Source organism: Eumetopias jubatus, unplaced genomic scaffold, assembly GCF_037043125.1.
Source record: "Eumetopias jubatus isolate StellerSeaLion01/CBP00866 unplaced genomic scaffold, mEumJub1_p1.0 scaffold_17, whole genome shotgun sequence".
In the NCBI taxonomy this organism is placed as follows: domain Eukaryota; kingdom Metazoa; phylum Chordata; class Mammalia; order Carnivora; family Otariidae; genus Eumetopias; species Eumetopias jubatus.
The window spans coordinates 18,274,857-18,298,939 of NW_028274823.1; the positions used below are offsets into that span (position 1 = coordinate 18,274,857).

Genomic DNA, 24,083 nt, shown 5'->3' on the forward strand with positions numbered 1-24,083 from the left:
GTTCCCTTCATGCCAGGCTCTGCCTCATGTTTTCTACTCTTCTCCAGAAAGGACACCAAGCTCCCCACTCCTGCCCTCTGGGCAGTTAGCACTGCCCTGGGTGAACCTGGAGCTGGTGAGAAGGGAAAGGTCCCTGATCCCCCTCCTCTTGTGCTGAGGCACCTCCTGCTGTCCTGCCCCCAGGCCCTCTGTCTCCAAGGGGCTCTCAGAAAGGCAGGGGCGGGGGGCGCCTTTCTCCTGAATGCCGGCCACTGTGCCGTCTGGCAAGAGGGATGCTGAAGCACATGTTAATTCTGAGAGCACTTCTCCAGAGCCAACTTCCCTGGTGAAAGTCAGGCAGGCTCTTCTTGGTGGGGGAACCAGGGACCCGGAGAGTAGGTGAGGCAGGGGCATTTGGGGACCACAAGGCCCGCCCCCTCCTGCTGCCTCAGCCAATCTGGACCAACCAATGGGAGAAGGCGCTGCCTCGCAGGCTCCAGCCAGTCAGCAGGCGAGTTGTGCACATGCTCAGTCCTAGCCTAGCTGGGCGCTTTCTGTGCAGTGCTGGGACAGGGGGCCCTCAGTCAAGGGTCGCGTATTAGGCGGGGCTGGACCCCACTGGTGCCAGGCGGGGGCTGCCAGTGGGGTGGGCAGGGTTCCAGCCACTTCCTTCTCAAGCCAAGCCCCCTGGCCCAGGAGGACCCCACAGAGCAGGGGCAGAATGGTGGGCTCTACCCACCATCCTTCAAACAAGTCAGCCGGGGCTCTCCGCAAAGCTGCCCCTTTGCCTCCAGCAGGGAATAATGAAAATGAACTTGTCATTTTCCTGAATGGACATCTTTTTTGGCTGACTCAGACTCTTCTAGAGCTAGTTTTAGTGGGAACTAAGTGAAACTTCAGCAGGAAAGGGAACAAAAGGGCTCTTATTCCCCAAGATGGAACTCCAAAGTACATTTTGAGCAGAAAAACCTATTTGAACGGTTCCTCCTGCCTTAAAAAAAAAAAAAAAAAAAAAAAAAAAAGATAAAAAACCAGATAGTAATTGCGGTGTCATTAAAAACAATGACAGCTCAAAGCAGCATGTTCCCATTTCTCAAAATTTTGCACTGCAATGTATGGCAAGGGAAAAGTCAGAGTACCTCTTGACTCCAGGATGTCAAGTTCTAAATTTTCTATGATTCAGTGTGTTTTTCAGCTATAAAAAGAATAGCACCAGATTTTTTTGGAAAAGGGGGGAAATGACATATTGATTTTATTTTTCCCTTCTCTACATGACCTCACAGCATCTCCTAATGACAAGAACCAGGCTTTAACTTTGGTTTCAAGTTCAGCCCAAGCTTGGAAGTTAAGATGGAGACTTTGCAATTCCTATCTTTGGCAGAGAGGGGATGGAGAAAGAAAAGAGAAAAGGAGGTGGGGAGAGAAAAAGGGCTGGTGTTTGCAGAGGCAAACAGACCAAGCAGCACCAGGGAACATTACATCTGGACATGACATTCAGGGAGGACCTGTGGAGAGGTTCTGAAGCTTTTTATTGATTTGTCCGTCTATCTAGCAGCAGGACTGCTCCCCCCCTTCCCAAGTGACGTCTTAGGCAAAAGCACAATATCTAAAACTGATAAAAGTGCCTCCCAGAGCACCCTGCCTTGGCACTCGTCCGTACTTCCTCCTCCTGAACACCCTAGGCTCCTCAATACACCACTGGCAAACCACAGATCTAACCCAAGTCCTGAATATGTCGATGAGGAAGCCAAGGTGCAGAGAGGGGAAGCAATTCACTGGAGAAGAGATGGAAGGTTTCTCCCAGATGATGTGGTAAAGACCCAGTAGAGACAGACCTAGAAACTTGGAGATGAAGTCGGGGTGGGGGGGGGCAGAGGTTAGTAGACCTGACCATGAGATAACCTCGAGGCATTGACTGTATAGATTGTGCACAGCATTTTTCGGGGAGGCTGGAAACCCCACAGATTCCCCGTGTCCATTCCTTATTCCTTACCTGCTCTTCCAATTCCTGTGTCTTCCACACATAGATGGTTATAACTTATATATTTGATGGAGGGAAAGAAGAACAAATCCAAATGGTGGTGACTTTAGAAAGTCTTCCAGTCACTGGGGCGCCTGGGGAGTGCAGTCAGTTAAGTGTCCAACTCTTGGTTTCGGCTCAGGTGGTGATCTCAGGGTCATGGGATTGAGCCCTGCGTTGGGCTCTGTGCTGAGCACAGAGTCTGCTTAAGACTTTCTCTCTCTCTGCCCCTCCCCCACAAGCTCTGCGTCTCTCTCTCTCTCTCTCTGTGTCTACAATAAGTTAATTAAAAAAAAGAGAAAGTCACCCAATCATTAATTTAGAGCACCATTGCAAATTTGTTGCATACAATTCCCCACTTTCCTTCTACAACCATGACAGGCATTCCTAATCAATCATAGCACCTTTCCCTGCTAAGCCTAGATACAACTTCAAAATTATTTCCAACCCAGCACTCCAGACCACCAGCACCAATTAATCATGATCCGGCTCTTCAGATGAAATTTCTTTGCTCTCCCCTCTTTGTGGATGTGAAAACAAGCTCATTGTCTCTTGTGCCCTGGCCTCATGGTCACACACCTTGACAGCCTGCACATCAGAAGAGAAGCTTGGAACTGCATTGCTCAGAATCCTCTTCCCTGTGTAACTTCAAGTTAGAGTCCGCCAATGAGGCATTCCTGCAAGAATTGGGGGGTGGAGGACTGCCGGCCTTCTCTGGTGGTGGATGCAGCTCGATGCCTGGGCAAAACTCAGGCTTGAGCATTGCATGCCGGGATGCCGCAGGCTGCTGGGGATGGTGGTGGCAACAACTGCTGACATTCTGGGTCCTTTGCAGCATCCTAGGGATCTCCTGTCAATCACCCGCCTTCTGGTGGCTGCTGGCCTGACCCTTGCTTCCCCTGGTCCTTTCAGCAACCATGCAAGTCTCCAGTTCCCTGTAGCTGAGCCCTTCCTACTTGGAAAACGTAGAGTGGCTTCTGTGTTCCTGACAAACACCCCGTCATGACTGCAGTACTATTAACACCTTGAGGGCGAGGAACAGAACTTGGCAGCAAGATCGACTTTCCCCGCCTTGCTAAACACGAAAGTCAGATTCTTGTTGAGTTTAACCTTCCTATTTTCTATGTGATTTCTGTGGTCCACTGATGCAGGAGGCAGAAAAGGAAGCAATGAGAGAGAGAGTTCCAAAGAATCAGAATAGTGGCATCATAGAATTTAGAGCTGGAAGAACCTTTATACAGAAACACATGGGCTCTCTTCATTGGACTGATGGGAAAAACTGAGGCAGAGAGAGTTCCTCTCCGAGCTGGGGTGAGAATCCGGGCCGGCTGACCGGGACCAGTTCTCGTCCTTGGCCCCCAGAGTCTCAAACAAGGGGACTCATGTGAGTTTGCAAGTAAGGCAGGGCCGTGCTGAAATGTATCCCGTAGCAGGCTGGTCACTTTGATGTGAGGTAGTAAACACCTGGCTGGAAAGGGAAGCCAAGGTGAGTGGAAATGATTGCACAGGAGTTTTCTACTCTGCCCGGGGGGAGGGGCAGGCAGCACGGGGCAGGTCTCACAACAGCACAAGAACACAAAAACCACATTGCCCTCATCCTCACCCGACCATGGAAACCCTATCACGTTTCCATCTGTTAACAGGCAGCTCATCTTAAAGAAATTCCTGTTTCTGTATCCGACTGTTGGAAAATGTGTCACGGAATCTGAATGAACTGTGGCGCTTTCCTATTGCAATCATCCTCCTGCCTCCCCCATTGGCTTTGGGGTTGTGGCTGTATCAGATCAGATTCCTGGTGGCGAGCCACTGCCTTAGCAGAGGAAGAATTTTTTTGGAAGACCAGGAAGGCAGCAGAACTACACTTGGGCAACCATGCCCTGAACAGTGGATGCCCCCAGGCATGTTGCCAGATCCTGGGCACATGAGCTCCCACCACTGGCATGGCCCCGGGATGCTGGATCCCTTCTAAGGCTACTGCCTCTGAACATGGCTGGGGCTGCCATGGGTACTTTGAGAATAAATTCTTCACCCACTTTCTATTTTGAGTTGCCAGCTCCGGATTCATTATCTGCTTGGGGCATCTGGAGAGGCCAGATGCCCACTCTCCCCTGACCTCTGGCAGCTGAAGGGGTCCTCTAATGGTCTCTGACGGCAGATCACTCCATGGCCAGTGCCCATTGTGGCTTCCATCTGCGTGCTGTAGCTTCAGAGGCCCCTCTTCTCTCAATCCAGCACCACTTCCTTTTACCCAAGGAGCATTCAGGCGAAAGTTCACATTATTGGGGTGCCTCTATTAAAATATAAAGACTAAGCCTCTCCATCGATTTCTCCTCAGTGTGAATAAATGGCAAGTGGGTTATTTTCCAGAACACCCCAATCTAGCCCTCTTACGTAGGATGCTGCACTAACTTTTTGTGAAGGGCACCTCATGGTGGAATGTCACCCACCCTGTCAGCCTGTAGGGAAACAACACTCGCTTCCCCAGATGGGGTTGCCTAGGTGGGGAGATGCTCCCCGCTGTGTTCCTGGGGTCCTCCAGCTTGTCTCTCCTTCCCCTGGGGAAGTCCTGGGGTGAAGCCTGCCCCACTGAGGCACCAGACTCCACTCAGGGGAATGTGCCTACATGTGCCCTCCTGAACAGTTTCCAAAACTTTGGCAACTCGGCCTGGCGGCCACACATTCCCCTTGTCACCACCACTGCTGGCCACCAGTTTCTGTTTACGGCACATTTCCTAGGTGCCAGGTGGCGTGCTAAGCATCCAACCCAAATTAACTTGTTTAATCTTCTCCACTTCACAAAGAACACAACTGTGGCCTAAGCCACGCAACCAGCATCTGGCTGGGATTGGAACCCAGGCAACACCCTGTCTCTCCCTCCTGTCCCAGGCTCTTTCCCCCAAAGGTAGCCCCCTTCCCAACCTTCTACACACTCTCTATGAGGAAACAGAAAATCGTCTCAGGGTCACTTCCCTCACAGGGCAGATGTTCCGAGATGCTGATCGTCAGGGCCCCGGACGGCCTGACTGCTCGGGGTTCCAACAGTCTCGGGGTGGCTGTTCAGGTGGTCTCTCGGTGGACAGAGAGGGAGGGACAGAAACGCACTGAGTTTTACCCATTAAGTGCTAGGAAGGCACTAGGAACTTTACATACATTTGCACCGTGGAAATAAATGAACCAACCAAATGAGAAAAGCAAGGCTATTTATTCTGAGCTTACTACAGCAAGGGAGTCAGCCCCCGTTGTTTGCATTCTCAAGGAGAATCAAAGGCAGGCAGAGGAGTGGGAAAGCTTTATAGTGGAAAGAAGGAAGCTTCGAGTGGGTTCTGATTGGAGGCCGTCGGCCTGGGGAAGCTGTGGGTGGGCTCACAGGAAGCAAGCGAGTCATCCCGTGCAGTTGGTTAGGGTACATATTTGGCTTTCTCTCCTTGGTCCTAAGTTGGAATCAGGGATGACAAATAGGGAGGCTGTCAGTAATTATCTGAGTCCTGGCCATTCGGGGCTGATGGTTACAGACGTTCCTGTTTAGCTCCCTGGATTGTCCCTAGAAATAGCAGCCTGGCTTCCTGGCTGTTGGTGGCAGATAAGGGGGCGCTGCGGGTTGTGGGTCAAAATTCTCTTCTTACTTGTGGTCAGTGTGCCTTTGCATTTTCAGTCTCTGCACACTTAATCCTCACAGCTGCCTATCTTGCTGATGAGGAAACTGAGGTCCGAGGAAGTCAAGTAACATGACTGAACTCCCTCAGCCAGGCCCGCCTGGTCCCTGATTCCACGTTTTTCCCTTGTTTAATCCATCCCCGCACACCAGACGGTGATCCGTACAGACATAAGTCAGGTGGCCTCATTCCCTGGCTCCAAGCCTCCCAATACTATTTACTATTTTCTCTTAGAATGTGATCCACGTGGCTTCTGTACAACCCCTGACAGACTGAAAGCCCCACCTGGGGAACTGACTTACCCTGTTCTGTCGTGTCCTCCATGTCTGGTCCTTAGTAGGTGCTTAATAAATACCTTATGACTAAATCAGTAGATCTTTGACTCCTTCCTCCCATGACTGCTCTTCATATTCCTGAGATGGTGCTTCGGCTCCCTCCCCAACCTGTGACCAAGGAAAAGGATGCCATCAGAGCCAGCCTCAGGTTGTGACAGGGGCTGCCTATGGCCCCTCACTTCGGGGTGAGCTGGGCAGTGACTCAGCAAGCAGCCCCTCAGGGAGAAAGTGGTGTACTTCCAGCAGCAGGTGCCCAAAGTAACTGAGGGTCATATAGATCCCGTCAAATACTGGTGACAGTCTTCCAAAGTCAGATTTACCATCATCCCCACATTGCAGTCCATGAAGTGAGGCTCAGGGAGCTTAAGACATCCATCTGAAGTCCCTGGCTAGTGAGGAGACAAGTTGGGATTTAACCCAGATCTGCCTGCCTCTAGAGAACATGCTTCTGCCTGACGCCTGACAGCATCGGAAGCCGCGGAGTGTCGGCAGCCCGCTCATCCTGCCCCTCCTGCCCCTTGGGTCCCTCCTGTGCCCTCATTCCTGCCCTTGAAGCTCATTTCAACCTGCTGTCACCTGGTGGGGATAACAAAGGGTTGCTGAGTTCCCCCCTCCCTACCCCCCCCCCCAGCTGTGTGTTACTATGAGGTGGGAGTCTCCAGGTGGTGTCAACAAAATACTGGATGCATTAAATACAAATTAGCTGAGGAAAGAAAATCTATGCTATGGGATCATTCGCAGTTGTAATCTTTACAACATATATGACATAACCTTATGCAATCTAGAAGCACTTTTTATTTTTCAGTGACTCCAGCAGGTACCATATCTTGGTGTTCACCCAGCCTGTCTATGCAGGAGGCTCAGCTCCCGGGTCCCTGGGCCCCCCAGGAGCTGCTTGGGGTGGGCTCCAGCTCTGACCCTAGGAAAACCCCAGGCTTGTCCCAAGGCCTCCCTGGGGATTGGCTCCCCTACGTGGGCCTCACTGGGAACAGAATAGGCAGGGCAAGGAGGGGTTCTCGTTTCGGAGGCTTTGCCCGGCCCTCTTGGGTTTGTCCTGCCCAGGGCAGGGCTGGGCCAGTGGCCATGGGGACAGCCAAAGAGCCCTGGGCAGAGGAAAGAGCACTCAGCGCTAATGGCCAGTTTGCTTAACTGTGCGCCTGAGCCTCAGCCCGGCACTGACTCAACCCCTTCATGCTGCATGACTTCAGCCTCAGACCTTGTCCTGGGCTGGTCCCTCCCTGACACCACCCCTCCCCAGGTGCCTTCCCTACTACCACCCTCACATGGTTTCATTCCTCGATGACCCCGAGACAGCCCGAATTCAGATGGCTGTTCTGACCTTAGTACTTCAAAGACAAAATCTAAACTCTACAAGCCCCTGCAAAGCCCCCAAATGTGACTTCAGAATTGTCTGTGGCTGGGAATTATCTACACATCTCTAGGGATGTGGCTACGACAGAGCTGCTTGACCTGTGTCCCCAAGACCAGTGGCTGCTCCTGGGGAGCCATTCTGCTCACAGCCTCGCAGGCCAAGCCCTCCCATTTTGCAGATCTGCAAACTGAGACCCAGAGAGGAGAGCAACTTGCTCGGGGTCCCATGGCTGGGCCAGAGCCAGGAGCAGGACCCAGGATGTCCGAGGCCCAGGGGGCACTCTCTCCATGATGGCTGGGGGCTCTGAGTTAGGAAGTACTGGGAGGGTAGCTGGCAATCAGGGCCCAGCTCAGTAAGCCAGCAAGTGAGTGACAGCACTGTGTTTTTGACATCCGTAACTGTCCCTGTTTAAAACTTTCCACCCTCTCCCCCCAGATTCTTGATCTCTTGGACTCCCCCGGCAGCAAACTTTTTCTGAGATGGTCATTCACCTGGAGGCAGCAATGACTGAGGGCCCCAGCTTGGAGTATGGATAAAGCCAGGATGGTGGAGTCCTCATATTGGCCTGAAACCACTGATCCCCACCACCCTTTTATTTTTTTATTTTTTTTCCCACCACCCCTTTGATGTCCCTTCTATCCAAAGTCAAGTGCATTTCATTTTGCAACTGAAATTTGACTGCATTTTAGGTCAGCCAAGGGAAAAGACAGACCCAAGTCATGCTTCACCTGGCCTGATTCCAAACTCAAAGTCTTGCTGGTTTGTGCTGATGTCACCCAACCAAGATTTGATGTGAAACTACGAGGGAAGGCTGCAGGCAGGGGGAGGGGTGGTGGTTGCTGTGAGGAGAGGGGGAGGAAAAGTGAAGTTCTGTTCTGTAATATTGCAGAAGGGAACATATGGGCACGGGACTGAAAGTCAGGAAATGGCTGTTCTATTCTTGGCTCAGCAATCAGCGTGCTGGGGTGGCCTTGGGCAGGTCACTTCCCCGCTTCGAGCCTCGGTTTCCTTATTTTATAAAACCAAATGGAGGATCTCCAAGCTCCTTTCAGTTCTAAAGAGCCCCTGATTCGAGCTCGGTCCCTGGCTGTGGGTGAAGAAATGACTCAGTTTCGTTTCGTAACTTGGGCCCCTCAGCACTTCCCATTTGGGGCTGGGAACAGGACCAGACACTCATTGACCAAGCTAATCTGAATCTCAGCGACGTGGCCAGCAGCCTGGGCTGTCGGGAGCCTCACCCAAGGAGGGGAGAGGGGCACAGACAGGCGGGACGGGAGCTCAGTCCGGCCACCCCAGGGCCAGGATTGGCGCCCTGGCATCGATGTGGATGGAGTCAGGCTGCAGCTTCAGCTTCTCGAGGCTCAAGTGTCATTAGATGCTGCTTTTGATCAATGGAAAAGAGGGAAACCAACAAATAATAACATCCATTTGCTGGCAATTCCAGTCGTTTGTGGCATTTAATTAGCATAATTGACCTGAACTGGACCTTATTCTCCACCTGAATTTAAAAATACATCACCGCTCCCCCACCCCATGACATCTGAGAAATTTTTTTTAATGAGGTTTTAACTAAAGCCCAATATCAAAACACCCTCTAATACTTTTATCTCATTGAAGACATTTGATGCTTATTAAAATATTATTGCTTTAAGGCTTATTTTGATTTTTTTGCCCAAGAGTGTATGCAGAGCCTTGCTACTCAGATAATAACAAAGAAACCTTAAACATGGAGAAAACACATGAAAGGTAATATGTTCCCCATTAGTCCCAGTATCATTTCCCCAGGATTACTGCTTTCCAAATATAGCATTAGTTTAAAAATAAAAGGCCGTTTACAGTAATGGGACACTTGCTACTACTTTGGAGCATATGGGCCCTCCAAGGGGCTTGGACAACAGCTTCATTAAGGGGGACTACAGGGGAGTCTTTTAAAAAAATCCCAGCACGCCTGCTCAAAGGCCCCCCAGACAGGCCACCAACCTTGACCCAAGACCCATGTCGAACCAGCCTCTTAGTCCTCTTTCAGAACGGCTTTTTTGGGTGCATTCTTGCTTCCAGAGATGAAAATATTTGGGAAGTTGACAAGCAATCAGTTGGGCACCACCTGGGAGAAGTGACATCCCGGAACCCTGCATTCCGGCCTCACAAGTGGGAGAAAGTGCGGCTGCCATCCATGGGGAAGCGTTCCTTTTGGAGTGGGGTGTCTCTTGTTCTGGGACATGCGGGGGAAGTAAGCTCAGATGGGAGGGTTTAAGGCATTCAGGAAGTACACGTGTCATGTGTACAGGTTTGGTTTATCTAACCCAGACATGTCACTTTTTTGGCTAAGGATATCTCCGATCCATTTTCAGGGGGATGAACTCATCTAGCTAAGGGACAGAACAGTCCTGGAGGTACAAGGGCCCTCTCAAGTGCAGTGAGGGCCACTCCCGTTGGCTTCCAGCGGCTGGCCTGTGTCGAGCACCCACCGGAAGCCACCAGCCCACAGAGGGCCCCTGAAGAGACTCATGTTACACGTTTGCTATTTTGGTCTAACAATGCAGGCCCCTTCCGGTTTTGGGAGCTGGTCTCCTGGCACTCATCAAGTGCCCAGCTTTGAGAGGCCTCAGAGAGCCAGGGAGCCAGCTTCCAGCTTGAAGGGAGGGAGAAGCTCTCCTGGTTTTAAATCCCCAGCTACATGCCAACCATATCTTGTTGTCAGCAGACGGGGGACGATCAAGAGGGAGCAATAGAAGTGAACAGAGAGGTGGTAACAAGAGCTAAAATGGATTGCCCTGAAGCTTGCCTGCTCCCCAGAGGCAGGTGGCATTGCCCCCCGGGGGAGGGGGCTCTGCTCTGCCAGGCCCCGCCTTTGCCACAGGGAGGGCTCCTCGCTTGCAGACCGTCACAAGCTTGTCAGGGCTTGGAGGTGGTGTCTCCACGTCTACTTTGGAACGTCAGAATTTGGACCTCCTTGTCTGACCTCATCTCATGACTGCTCCAGATGCTCTAAATTCCTCCTTCAGGCCATGAATTGCTCCTTCCCCTTTGCACTCCCAGCCCAGTGGCGGGCACAGAGCAGGCCGTCAGCATGCACCGACAGAACAAGCCCCCACGGGTAAGAGTCTCATGAAAGGACCAGAGGCCTCGAGGGCGGAGCCCGTCCTCGGTGGGTTGCCTCCTGAGAACTGAGACAACTGCTTCTATTTACAGGGCACTTACCGCCGCCCAGGTTCAGAGCTAAGTGCGTGACATGGTTTTCTCGTTCAATCCCGACACCATCACCTTGACCCAGGGTAACCTTGCCAGGCCTCGCTTGCAGGGAAGGGAACTGGGGTGCGGGAAGGTGGCTGTACCGGCTTGAACTCACAGAGCTATGGTGTGGTCATCTCTCACCTCTCCCGGGTGCCCAGTCTGGTGCTCCTAACAGGGGCTCTAAACCCCTGGAGGGGTAGCTGATGGAGCCAAGCCCTTTGGAACAACGTTTACTTTGATGTCACTGCATTTTTCTAGGAACTCTCCTTCCTTGGGAGATGATCCCGTCATGGGAATTGAACATGCAACCAGTAGGCAGCTCCTCTTCGAGGAAACAGGAACTGGAGTGGGACCTTGAAGGAGCAGAAGCAGACTCCCAGGGGCGGGGGTGGGAAGACCTCCAGGTCCTGGGATTGGCCTGCACAGGATGTGTGTGGGGTGTGGGGACGCCGGGGGCCAGGTGGGACATAGCTTGTATCCCCCATATCAATTCTTACCGATGAGCAGAGGCTGCTGGGAACACGGGGTTGAAGAAGATTCGGAGGATGACAGAGAGCCGGGATGAATTAGCAATGTCAGCCAGGAACGTGGGAGGAAGGGGGTGACCTCCTGCCACAAGCCTGTCATCCCTGGCATCAGGTATGCTTAGAGGACAGTAACACGTGTTAGCTCTTTCGACCTCCTGACAGATCCTGATTTGGGGGTGGGGGTGGGGGAACGCACTGCTATTTATTAATTTCTCTTTCGTGGACAATTTCCTGCTCACTCTGGCTCACCAGGTGCTGATATCAGCAGGTTTCCTGCTTCTGTTCCTCAGGACCATCACCTGCCAGAGCCTGGGAACTGCTAGGGAGGCGGTGGGCCCCGCAGTCCCAGGAGGGCCCGGGCGGGGGGGGGGGGTGCCGCTGCAAACCTCCACAGGCCTGAGGAAGACCCTCTTGTCTCCTGCCTTTCAAGTGGGTTCCAATGGCCACTGCTGGGAGATACCCCATTTCTGCTGAGTCAGGGCTATTTCAGACTCTGTTCACCTGTTATGAGTGAGCTGCTCCGGGAGGCATTACCATATTGGACTTGGGGGCTGCCCACATAAGGCAAGAGGACAATCTGCAAGCCAGAGGTTATGACTTTTGATCTAAGTGTTGGCTTTGAAATATTTACAACTCCCCTGGAACCAACCTGGGTCGGTGCTGTTCTTCATTCTTCTGAGAAAGCGAAAAAGCCAGTCCGGGAGGAAGGAGGCTCTGGGCCGCTTGGCAGGCTGGGAGATCCGTGGGGCCTTTTGGCTAAAGTGAATGAAGCGCAGGTGAGAGCCTGAGCGCACGCAGGTGACGGGGCTTGCGCAGGGCACAGGCCTCCGTGGTCTAGATTCCACAGCGCCCCTCTCCAGCCGAAAAGCAAGAGCCCCGGCCAGCTGGTGGCAGAATGAGACTTCCCAGGTCCCTGGTCCTTTTCATGTTGCCCGTGTTGTATCTTCCCACCTCGTGAGTGTCACCTGACCTACCAGCGTGGAAGGCTTTGGAGGTTTTGAACTTGCCCTACATCAAATATGCCCCCTCCTCTGCCCGGGAGAAAACCCTAGCCACTCTGCCACAGACTCAGAGGGCATTTGATTGTCTAGAACACATCAAACAGCCCAACTCTCCCTTGTAAAAGTTTTACAAGAAAATCACTGAAGACCAGAAGAGCTATCCTTCCCCTCTCTTCCTCCTTCACTTTTGAACCCGAACCGATATTCTGGATTCTCACACTTTGGTGTCGGTGGGCCGGCCGGCGAGAGAGAGCGCTGGGCTGGCGGGCGTGTGGCGGTAGAAATCTCGGCCCCCGGATCATTACACTTGCAGGCCACGGCTTGTGGGATCTAGTGATTTGGACATATTTTATTTAACCAGCTTAGTAAAAGGTAATATTCAGCAGCTGTGATCTATAGCAGAATTACAATTTTCAGGGTCAAGGAGGGATTTTGATATTAGGAGGTTGGGCAGAATTGCTATGAAATCTCATGAGCTGTCTTTAAAAATAAATGAGAAAATAGGTTATCCAAGAGTCATTGTAAGGGAAAAATCAATAGGCAGTGTCTATTCACTTGGGCTATCAAAATCCTTGAAATTTGAACAAAAGTTTCACGTTTAGTGTACTGTACGGTTTGAAATATCGGCGCTGGAGGCTCGGTGGGTACAAATTTATTGTGCTGTGCATCCAAACGAGGCAGGCCTGGTGAAGCAGCTCAGATGCCTCGTAAGATGGGGGAGTGTCTTGGTGACCAAATTAGGGGGGTATAAGGAGACCCCTGAAGAAAACCATGGCAGGGGGCCCACCCGGAAACATTGAGAAGCACCCACTATGCTAGGAGTAGGTGTGGCCTCTGGCTCAGGTGCCCCTACCCCTTGTCCAGCACGAGGGGGGATCCCATGTGGCTGTCTTCCTGCCTACACAGTCCACGGTGTCTCTGCCCCCAAGGGGGGAACAAATGATCATTTAATAGGGAACTTCCTGGTGGTGAAATTCTGATTGAGCAGGTCACCTGGGGTGATAGAAGTTGCCTGCCTTCATTCATTCATTCATTCGCAACCAATACTTCGTGTGTGTGTGTGTGTGTGTGTGTGTGTGTGTGTGTGAGTTTCAAGTATGTTTTCCAGCTTTGCACAGTGGCAGCATCATAACCAATGAGGTTTATCCAAGGAGTGATTATTGCTACTTGAAAACTGTTCTCAGCTGGGTCTCCCAGGATGGCATACCCTTGGCATTGAAGAGGCTCATATCAGCCCCACCAACGGAGGCTGGCCTTGCTCTCCAGGTCTCTCCAGGACTCAATTCCTACGGCCGGTAACTGCCACGTAACTCCTCACTGGCCTCTGAGCTCTGGTTTTGGTTCAGTGCTGTCTTCCAATCCCTGGGGGCATGTCTGATATTCAGTGTTAAAAAAACAATTTGAAAACTTTTTTTTAAATGAAAATTTTTTTTAATGAATGAAGGCACGAATATCTTCCTTTTACTATTATTAATATAAGGCATTCCTGAGGAATTTTAAGGCCATAATCATGAGCAATCTTTAAAGAAAACAAAACAAAAACACCCAAAACTCCCCACCCTCGATATTTGTCCACCACGATGTTACAGAGCAGCTCATTTTACCAAGATGAGGGGGATGGTGATGGCTTATCACATGCCTGGTGGTGCTGTCCATGGGTTACCTAATCGAATCTTCCTATCGGTCCTCGGGGTGGGTGGTATTTTCCCTGCTTTACAGTCAAAGAAACAGAAGCTCAGTAAAGAGATGAGTGAATTATTTCAACTCACCAATGAGAGAACCAGAGCTCATATCCAGGTTCGTGGTCACTCTGCAAAGCCATCTCTGGGGGCAATTAAAGAAGGGGGGGAGACTGGTATTCAAAAGCAACCTTGAACATGATCCTTTCAAGTTCCATCATTAAATCAAAAAATGACACTGTCTATATTCACAGGACAGAAATTGTAGCAAAGTACTGAAGATTTATAACTCCCCTTCATTTAGAAAGGGAATGAAAGTAAGATAAATAATTCAAATGCAAAGGGTGGGAACAGCAGACGTTGGATTTAGGCATTTTATTTAACTTATCAAATAATACAGGTTAGTTCCGGGAAACAACAATCAACATATGTTTACTTGTACTAATGATATGTAGACCCTCATTTCCAAGAAAGGTAATGATAATAAATTACTTTGTGGAATACAGCAAATAAATAGTTTTTTTTTAAACAAAAAATAACCCTATGAATATTGGTGGGGGGAGTGAGGTTATGGAGGCATTGTGGAGCTGGGGGAAGTTGGATCTTGAAACAAATGCCCGAATGAGATGACGGAACAGCATGTGTTAATGATAATTAACAGCGGACATTCTAACACCTTCCCCTCATCTCCTTGGTTTTAGGAGCGATTTCTCCCTATCCCCGAGATGGGCTCTGAGCACCGCTCCTGACGCCCACTGTCTGCGTGATCCAGATAATGTAATCGCAGCATCATTAGGAACCATGAAATCGCAATTCCCTGGGGAAGGAGCGCTACCGTTCAGTTACGCACAGAAGAGCCATTAATTAGCAGATTTCAGTTTAAAGTGACTATGTACTACATGGGTTCTAATCCCACTCTGGAGCAGCTCTCGGGCCTAATGAATTAGCTGGAGGAAGTTGAGCAGGAGCCAGAAGACATCACTCAAAGGGAATTGAAGTGAAATAAGATAAACTTAAAACCACAAAATTTAAAAATGATCAAGAGATCATCCGCTATTGGAAAAAAGCTGTAGAAGAAGCCAAATGGAGGTCATCCGAATTTTCTTCTCTTGCAATGTCACTGTTGAGTATGCCGTTTAATATCTGGGGGATTCCATTTGAGGCAAGTTGACCTAAACTGACTCATTCATTCATTCATGCCATTCGTCCTACAAGTGTTCTCTTAAAGTTAACAGCATTTTATAGAAGATGACAGGCTGCTACTTTGGACACATTCATCCCTTGGACAGGTGAGTCCTCTAACATCAGGCAAGGAAGGTGGAAAGTTGCGCTTGGAACCTCCATGACTGTAGCTTTGGAAATGCTTCTGAAATGGAGATACCCTCTTCCTGGAAGGATAAGTGGAATCGGGATTTTTACCATTCTCAAGAAGATGACCCCTCAACCCAGACCTGGTTGGCACCTACCCTCCTGCGTTGGTACCTTTGAAATTCTGGCCTCACCGTTAAATAGAAGGGATGAATGTAGAGATCAATGACCAGTGTTTGCACACTGGCCTCAGCCCTTGGGCTGGCTGACATCTTCCTGTCTCATAACTTGCTTGGATTCCAAATAGAGAGGCTATTCCGTAGGTATGCCAGGGAAGAGGGGTGCCTTTTAGACTGGCGCTTCAGTTCTAGGACATATTACCTATGGACAATACCTGGCGGAGAGACTGACTTAATGGTTAAACCTACACGAGAGGGGCTGAACCCCTTTTTAAGAAAGAAGGGCCATGTTCCAAAGCCAGGGGTTGGCACCACACACTGGTTTCTAAATCCTGCTCATGGGTGCACCTTCGTAATGTGCCGTGAGCAAGGGACGGGCGAGTGCAAAGTTAATGGTCTGGTTTCCCGATAGGGAAATGGGTGCCTCAGAGGGAAAGTGACTCATCTAGGCAGGACCGGCTCCATAATTTGTGAAATCCAAAGCAAAATGAAAATATGGAGCCCTGTGTTCAGAAAGCAAGAAAGAAATGCTTTTTCATTTCTTTCCTTGTCTCTCTCTCTCTCTTGTCATGGTGTTTACAATTTTCTAGTTAATGTCTTCCAAGTCAAGTCAAAATTTTAAATCACTAGCATGGATTTTACTGTTCATTTTCTTTTTTTTTACTGTTCATTTTCCTATTGTGCAATGCCAGTTTTAAAGGCAAATATCAGAATATTTACATTTGTGGAATCAGCAGTTACACAACCTATTTTGTGGCTTGTTTTGAGAGGGTGCCTCAACCAGAAGAGACAAGAAGAATCAGGCCAGAAGAGACAAGCCAGACTCAGGAACATTGGCAGAAGGAAAACAGGGAGCCCCCAGGCCTGGGGATTCTCTTGGGGGGAGGTCAAACCCTCAGGGTGCTGGCCCCTGCCTTGTGACTTGGGCATGCACTTGCCCTCCGGCCTGAGGGTCAGGATTCTTTCCTTCCCAGAGGCTGGACAGATGGCTTGTGCCCCAGGCCTGGAACAGGAGGTCAAGGTAGGCATGTCCCTCTTCTGCAGGTTCCCTGGCCCAATCCTCAGCAGATGGGCAACCCCAAGGGCAGGGCAACCTTGGTGCCAGGATGCATTAGGTATACCCGGTGCCTGAATCGGGGTGGATTACAGGCTCGCCCCCCACTAAATGTGCCCTGATGCTGCCAGCATAGGGCGGGGCTTGCAGCCGCCATGCCCCACCCCAAGATGCCGTGCGCTGCACCTGTCCAATCCTTGACCCTCCCCATGCCTGAGCCCAGGTTGGGGGCAGGTTGGCAGTAGTTGCTGCGTGGAGGTTGGGGTGGGAAGGCTGAGTGGGACTGGGGTGCCAGGGGGCTGAGCATCAGACCCCAGGAGCAGGGAGTTGGTGGGAGGCAAGACTGCATGGGAGCCATGGCTCCAAGCTCCCCATTCTTGGTCCCCATTGTCGCAATTATGAAGATACAATTATCATGAATTTCAACATAGTGACCGTACAGCATTAAGCCCGCAGTGTGGGGCCCTTCTGAAGGTGGGGTCATGCCTGTGACTGCATTGGTCACAAGCCCATGCCGGCAGCCCTGCATCCAAGGCCACTCAGGAGCTCAGTGCACCAAATCTCCTGCTCTCTAGGACGTTCAACATACCAGGGGCTGCCACCTTACCCCAAGGCCCTTGACCCTCACATGATTAGGAACATTCCCTTTTCTCTGCCATGGATGACTAGAGATGGCAGAGGCCTACCTTCCTGAGACTTTCCAACCAACTTTCCCATTTGCCAGATGAGGAACCGAAGCCCTGAGCAGGCTCTGACTTGTCACCATGAGGCCACATGCCAGGCTGGTGGCATTGAAGGGCCCAGAACTCTGAATACCTCCGGCCTGGAAGATGCCAGAATTTGGGAAAAGAGAGAAGCCTCGTGGGGTCTCCCTGCCAGGCTGTTCCTGGGTGTGCATACACGGCCACCACAGCCGCCAGAACCTGGAGCGTGTCAGGGCCTCCCCCAGCTCTAAAACAGCGTCCCCTTAGCATCAGCAGCTGAGGTGTTTCCCAGAGGCCTCTGGGCTCAGCATCAGGGGAGGGGGACTCCAATTCTCACTTAATTGTTTCTCACTAGATTCTTTTGCTAGTGATGGTGGACTTGAGCACGAAAATGCCTTTCCCTGGGGATGCTAGTAGCTCAGCTGAGGGGACACCCAGGGTGTCCTCTGTCAGTTCCTCAAGAGAGAAAAGATCTGACATTCAGGGAAAAAATGATCACAGCCAACGGGGATGGAACCAAGTTTTTCTGTGCATGTTGGGGTTTAAAAAGAATGTAATGGAGGAACGTTAGCCCCGTGGTGTGAAGGCCAGCACTAACAAAGAGGCCCCGTGGCTGGGCCGTGGCTTCCAGAATGTGGTGCTGTCTGAATTACATCTCCTTGTGCAGAGGGGAGAAGCCTGAGTAGAGGCTGAAGACCTCGAGTCCATTCCTGGCTCCGCCACCCATTTGCTGGGTGCTCTCGAGCAAAGACTCATTCCCTCTCTGTGCCCCATCTCCCCATGGGAACAAGCAGTTTGGCCAAAATGGTCCCTAAAGCCTGTGCAGCTAGATGGTTCCGTGAATCTGAGCCCATCCACTTGGTTGGCTTTTGCCATCCAAACCGTCATCAAGGTGGCCAGCCCAGAGTTCAAAGGACGTGGGTCCCACATTTCTCCCTTCCAACCCCGCTCTCCCTGGCTCTGTGGGTTTTGTCTCCCCCCACGGGAGCTCGGGGAGGCCCATTCGGAGGCCAGTGCCCTGCGGCAGGCTTTGCCGGGATGCCCAGGCTCCTCCCGTCCCCGGATCAAAGTTTCTCCACTGTCTGGGGGCTGGTGGTGGGGGAGGGTGACCCATCAGCCTCGTGCCCAAATCTGGACTCTGCTTCTATTTTCCCCTTTCTGCATGGGGGACAGAGAGAAGAAGGAGAGAGAAGCCTTTGAAAAACGTCTCCTGCTCCATCGTTCAGCAATTCACCTCGCCGCCGAGCCCAGTGACACTCCCGTGGTGCACCTCTTAGCCACTCGGCAACTTTTTTCCCTTTTATGATATTTTGGGTTTCTGATTGCCTGCCAAGTTGAACCTTTATCATTTAATAAGCAGAAAAAAAGGAAGAAAGAAAAAAGAAAAAAAAGGAAAAAAAAATCCTCTAAGTCAGTCCCAATCTAAAGGGTGCCCATTCCTGTCCCCTGCCTCTCTGGAGCTGGCCCTGGATGCGGAGCCAGTGCTCATGGGGACTCAGCCACTTGCAGGCAAAATGTCGAGTCTACTCTACTCCAACGGGGCCATTTTGCACATGTCGTCGTGGGAACCGCAAGGAGGAAGGCACACACAGCACTGGAGGCGTGGCAAGGGTGCGTGGAGGTGGGGCTTTGACCTTGGGGGCCGCGGTGGGGTGGCAGGGCCGTGGGCAGTGCCGCAGGATTTCCAGCCCCCTGAGAGTGACCTGCCTGAGAGCAGAGAGCAAGGCAGGGCTCTGGGGACGAAAACAGCTGTCCCACCTGCAGCCCCAGGGCTGTGGGGCTGTCGTGCTTGCTTTCGCACCTCGCTTCTTCACCACGTGTCTTTGGGGCCTGGAGATGGTGGAGAGCCAGTAAGTGTTTTTTGACTAGATGAATAAAGTCCGATTATTCCTCTCATGCTTCAGACAGGGAAAGGCGTGGTTGTTTAGAAGTCCTCTCCGGGACGACGATGAGCCCATGAAGCCCCTAGCTCTCCTCACTCTGGAGTTTCTTGGTGGGGGGATGGGGGGCGGGGTGCCTGGAGGAGGAGGAGACAGGAATCAAGCAGAGACAGTCTCTGAGTGCCACGAGGTCCCTGCTGTGCTGAAAGCCCTGGATGGGGCAGTGTGAGGAGGGGCTGCCCCGGGGCATAAGTCATCAGGTTTGGTCTCTTCCCCAAATGCCTTGGCCTCCCCACCTCAGCATGGTCGGGAGGGGAGCGGGCTGGAGCAGGAGCTCCCCAAGCAGAGCCAATGGCTGGAACGCACTGTCTACTCTCCTAGCTAGTCCCCCTCACCCCCCACCTTCCTGCCTTCTCTCCTCCTCCTCCTCCTCCTCAGCAAGGCCACTGCTGTGGGACGTACCAGGGGAACCTCACCCAGTTATCTTGCCTTGGCCGAGCCCATGTGTTCTCTGACCTGAGTGGTCCTGGGCCCAGGGGCCAGGGTGTGTGTGGGCTTCCCCGGCAAGGCTGTGCCCCCCGGTAACCCATTCCTTACCCAAAAGGGCAGCTGATTCCAGGAGAAACCACCAGGGAGCTGGTCCCAGGCAACCAAGGTCTCCTTCCCTTCTGCCCCCTTCTCCCAAAGACCACTGACTGCTCCTTGCCATGGTGGGTCTTGCCTCCCCTAAATCTGCCCTCAGGAAAGGGGTAGACAGTTCACCCGGAGGGATCAGTTGTCGATGGGACTGAAGCTGACCAGGGGAAGAAGAATCTGCATTTTGCCAGGGCTCAAGGTCACCCACCAAAGGACTGGACCTTTAGAGGTGGGATTTCAGCTGGTGGGATTTGCCAGCTTACCGGTGTTCCTGTGCAGAGACCTGGCTCGTCTTACAATTGCACGTGCCTCAGAGGACCAAGGCCTGGGTCACCTCCTGTGTCCAAAAGACATGGGACCATGGAAGGGGATAGTGTGTTTGGAGCCTCAGAGTGTGGGGCTGGCGGGCTTCAGGCCCTGTGCATTTAGCATCCTATGGCTGAGGCTTCTCTACTGAATTTAACAACAACCCCATTCCCCAAAAACATGACGGATTTGGCCACATTCTCGGCTCCTCTCTCTCTGACGGTGTTAAGATGGAAAATTAACAGGCACACGCAGTACAGCATTGCCGAGGTGCTTAGCCCAGTGCCGGGCACGCGGGGGCCTCCATGAGTGTCAGCGGAGGGTGCCTCTGTGGCCTGGGTCTTTGGCAGAACCTTCTGGAGAGAAGCCGGAGCCTGAGGATGTATTTCATTCTGTGGGGCCTCATCATGCAAAAGACATTTCTATCCAACTCAAGTACTTTTCTTGGCAAAAGAAGTTAAAAACAAAAAAGTTGAGGCAACAAAGCAGCACTGAGCTGGAGAAGGGCCTTGCCCGCCCCCCCCCCCAGTACTGTCCCCTCCTGAGCACACCTGGGGAAGCTGAGGGGTGGGGGAAGGAGGGGGCTGCGCTGAACGGTGCTGTCCTGCCCCCAGGAAAAGTCCAGGCAGCTCTCAGCGGAGCCGTGTGCGCGGTGGATCAATACGGGCTTCGGGGCCGCTGAGCTATTATTCACGCCAAAGGGCCTTGTTTGGATGAAGGGAAGGAGGGGGTGCACGAGTTCACAGAATCACAGTCTAGAGCTCTGCTGCTTGGCATTTCCCCCTCTCTCTGTGATGCCTTCGTTATTTATGTAGCACGAGTAATGAGGTGATTCAGGATGAGGAAGTGCTTCTCCCACAGCATGCTGGGAGCTCCTTGAGGCATGACAACAGAGGCTGTGTGGGATTTGGGCCGGGGGTCCCGGGAGACAGGCACCCTGTCTCTCCCCACCTTTGGCGCCTCCTGAAGGAGGCCAATAATGGGCCCAGGGTGGCACCAAGTGGGGCCTAACGCCAGTGCCCTGCTCTCTTACCTATCTCCTGGGATGAACCCCACTTGTCACTTCCTGTCCCCTTGTTCTGGGAATCCAGCCCTAACCTATACACCACCTATTCCCCGCCTCCTCACACATTCCCAACCCACTTGTCCTGTCACTTGGGGGTTGCGCCACCATCTTGTTTTTGCCCAACTTGCCTCTGGTAAGCGGGCTTTGGAACATTCACCTCATTACTGACCTAGAATCCTAATGGACACGGGCAGTCTCTCTTAGCATTCCCTGGGTCTTCGCTCCTCTACAACAGAAGAGGACCCTACATCCGGCCTTGGCTCCGATCACATACACTATTCTCCTGCCTGCACCTGGCAGCTCTTGGCTACCCTGCAAGGTCTCCTTTCTTGGGGAGCATCCTGTGGCTTTAAGAACTTCTCTGAGCTGGCCACACAGTCCTCTGCCCCATTTTTAAAGGGCTAACATCGTGTCTAAGGGCCACCTGACAAGTCACAAGATGTGGATGGCCCCTGGCAGACACTACTGGTTTGAGCCCAATGAGCTGCAGGCAAAGCCATCTAAACAAGAGTGTTTCCTGGATTTGGCTTAAGGTTAGTGAATTATAGCATAGGATGAGGTCAAGTTTGAGGGTGGGTGGCTCATCTCAGGCAACCAGTGTCTCTGGGAGTCAGACTGGGGATGGTTTACCACAAAGCCTTCCTTCCTTTTGGAAAAATGACTCTGAGCCTATCTTTCGCTGAGGTGTGGAGTCCGTTCTAAAGGCGGTAAGTTGTCACATGGCTAATTTGGAACAGACTGAGATGGAGACCTGAGACCCCTTAGACCCCGGTGCGTGGACCATTTCTATGCCCTTGGTGATCTCTGAAGCTTAGGGCAGGCCTCGCTTGGCTCCCACCTGCTGGACCCGCCCCTCCTATGCCACAGCTCCTGCTGGGACCATCTGTCCTTGGGGGCAGGGGGTGATGCTGAGAGATGGTGGCTGAGCAAGGGACATGCGCCATCTCTCCCCTTCACATCCATCGGGTGGCTGCCTGAGGGGTCTGTCTTTCTGGGGACGGGTGGGTGGGAGTAAAGCAGGTTGGCGAGGGGTACTCCTCGTTCCCTGTTATTGACCGGAACACCCCAGCCCTGCAGTACCAGTGGACCAGGCCTCTGAGAGTAGCTTCCATGGGCTCTGTGAAACTCATCGGATCAAACAAGGAGACCAGATGCAGCCAGCCGTTCGGGCATGGAGAATGCCACTGACCTCAGACCCCGAATGACGATGACGACGACGATGATGATGGAGCTTTTCCCCTTAAAGCTCAGAGCCCATGGAAAAGCTGATGATTTCACCAACGGCAAGTCACAGAAAGGAAAAAAGATAGAAGGTCAATCCCAGCAAAGCATCGCTCCTATTGTCTCTTAGGGAAGCGCTGTTTGCAATGAGCTCACTGACTACACAGAGACGCCCCATCGCACACACTGCACACCAGCCGACTGGATGCACAAGTGTTCCTTTAAGAAATCCCTACTCACTCTCCAGACCACAGTCCTCCAACCACACACTCAGCTACTGGAGGAGACAAGTGGACCAGAGACAGGGGACTCACAGAGGTTCCTTTGAAACCAGCCCCAGCCACAACCAACCAACCGTCCTTGGCTCTGGATTTGCAATTCTCCCAGGAAAGCCACCTCCACTCCCAAGCACCGAGTGCCCCACTAGGCTAGCAGTTCAAACCAAAGAGACAAGGAAATCACTGCTTGTAGTTAATTCTCAACTACGTAGACAAATGGCTATAAATATTTATGATGGGAAATTTCATTATTTAAAAATTCGGCTCTAAATTTCCAGCTAACTCCATGAAGAATGCCTGCTGAACAGGTTGCAAATTAAGAACAATTATTTTTCTCTTCTGCATTTGAATAGAACTTCCAGCTAAAGTCATTTAAAGGGGTTAACATCAACCTTAATTAAATATTAAAGTGTGCCTGTACCTGGTGCCAGTGTTGCCCCGTCGAATAAGATATAACCTATTTTTGACAAGTTTTCATCTTTCTCTGTGGAAGACGCTACATGAAATCAAATCAGTGGCAAAGAGGAGAGTAATGAATAATCTATTTCATATTCCAACAGTACCCAGAGCTCGGGAGTGGAAAAATATTCAGTCAGATGATGGCAAGAGGCTGCTCGGGTACCACCTGACACAGCTAATGTTTAAATAATAATAATAATAAAAAGCAATAAACAAGTCATTAGCCCTTAACAGTTGTTTAATGCAATTTGTTAATGAACGTAATGGCGGGGACTAATAAGGAAAGAAAATAAAACCGTCTAAACAGGCGCCAAGTTGCTGGCGATGCGCAATTATTTCCTTGTCAAGTTTTTATGATTTAATGAGCCCCTCTGGGACTGACGGCTGTCAGTCAGTCGTGACTTTTTGACACCATTACAACTTCAAATACAGCAGCAGGCAGGCTGTTTTCCTCGGATTTGAAATACTGAAATGATCTGACAGTTTTAAAGAAAAGATGTGCAAAAAAAAAAAAAAAAAGAGGAGAGAGGGAGAGAAAGACAGTTGCTTTCCTTTCTTTCTTTCCACCCCCTTCCCTTCTTCTACGGGGTGGATAATCTCTGGATGCTGTTTGGTAATGAAAATCCAATCACTGAGGTCATTATCTGATGAGGTTTTTGGAACAGGCAGGCTTTTTTCCCCCTCTTTATTTCCTTACTTAATGATAACCCTCAATGGGCTTGCCCCGCATGGGACGGCCAGAGCCGCACAATTTTGTTCACCATTAATTTCAGCCTTTGAAGCTCAGGGCTCAGAAGCAGTAGCAAAGCAAACCCCCCACCAAGCTGGTTCCAAAATAAGACAATCCAGCCTGCCTTAAACAGAATAGCAAATGGCCTCCCAGCCCAGGCCTGGCAGCTGACGTCAAGCCCAGTGCATCTGCAGGCATTCGCCTTCAACACGGAACATTTAAAACTCTTTACAACTTAAGAGACTTTAATTAAATTGCTTTTGATTCCGGAGCAGGGTAGCATCCGCTGTATTTATTCGGTTGGGGAAACTGTTTAGTCTGCATGAATTTTAGATGGCAAGGGCTTCCTCCTCCTCGTCTTTCTCCGTGTCCTCGCCTTCACCCCCCCCCCCACCATCCCACCTTCCTTCTGAACATCGTTTTTAGCACAGGTGCCCAACCGTAGAAATACAGTCCTCCATC

The 24,083-nt window shown here is 51.4% G+C and overlaps 1 protein-coding gene, 1 long non-coding RNA gene and 1 pseudogene across 2 annotated transcripts in view; 1 reads left to right on the forward strand and 2 right to left on the reverse strand.

The window, feature by feature from the left end:
- Positions 1 to 5,996: 5,996 nt before the first annotated feature.
- VTI1A (vesicle transport through interaction with t-SNAREs 1A) overlaps positions 5,997 to 24,083 on the reverse strand; it is a 363,997-nt gene continuing 345,910 nt past the window's right edge. The window contains exon 8 of the mRNA XM_028092023.2: positions 5,997 to 6,095. Coding sequence (XP_027947824.1) covers positions 6,020 to 6,095 — 76 coding nt within the window. The 3' untranslated portion in view covers positions 5,997 to 6,019. The remainder of the gene's footprint in view (positions 6,096 to 24,083) is intronic.
- On the forward strand, positions 13,228 to 13,357 carry LOC114200052 (U4 spliceosomal RNA; annotated as a pseudogene).
- On the reverse strand, positions 14,161 to 24,003 carry LOC148162141 (uncharacterized). Its single transcript, XR_015767143.1, has 2 exons — positions 22,123 to 24,003; positions 14,161 to 19,062 (listed from the first exon to the last, which is right to left on the reverse strand). It is a non-coding gene; the product is annotated as an uncharacterized LOC148162141 (long non-coding RNA).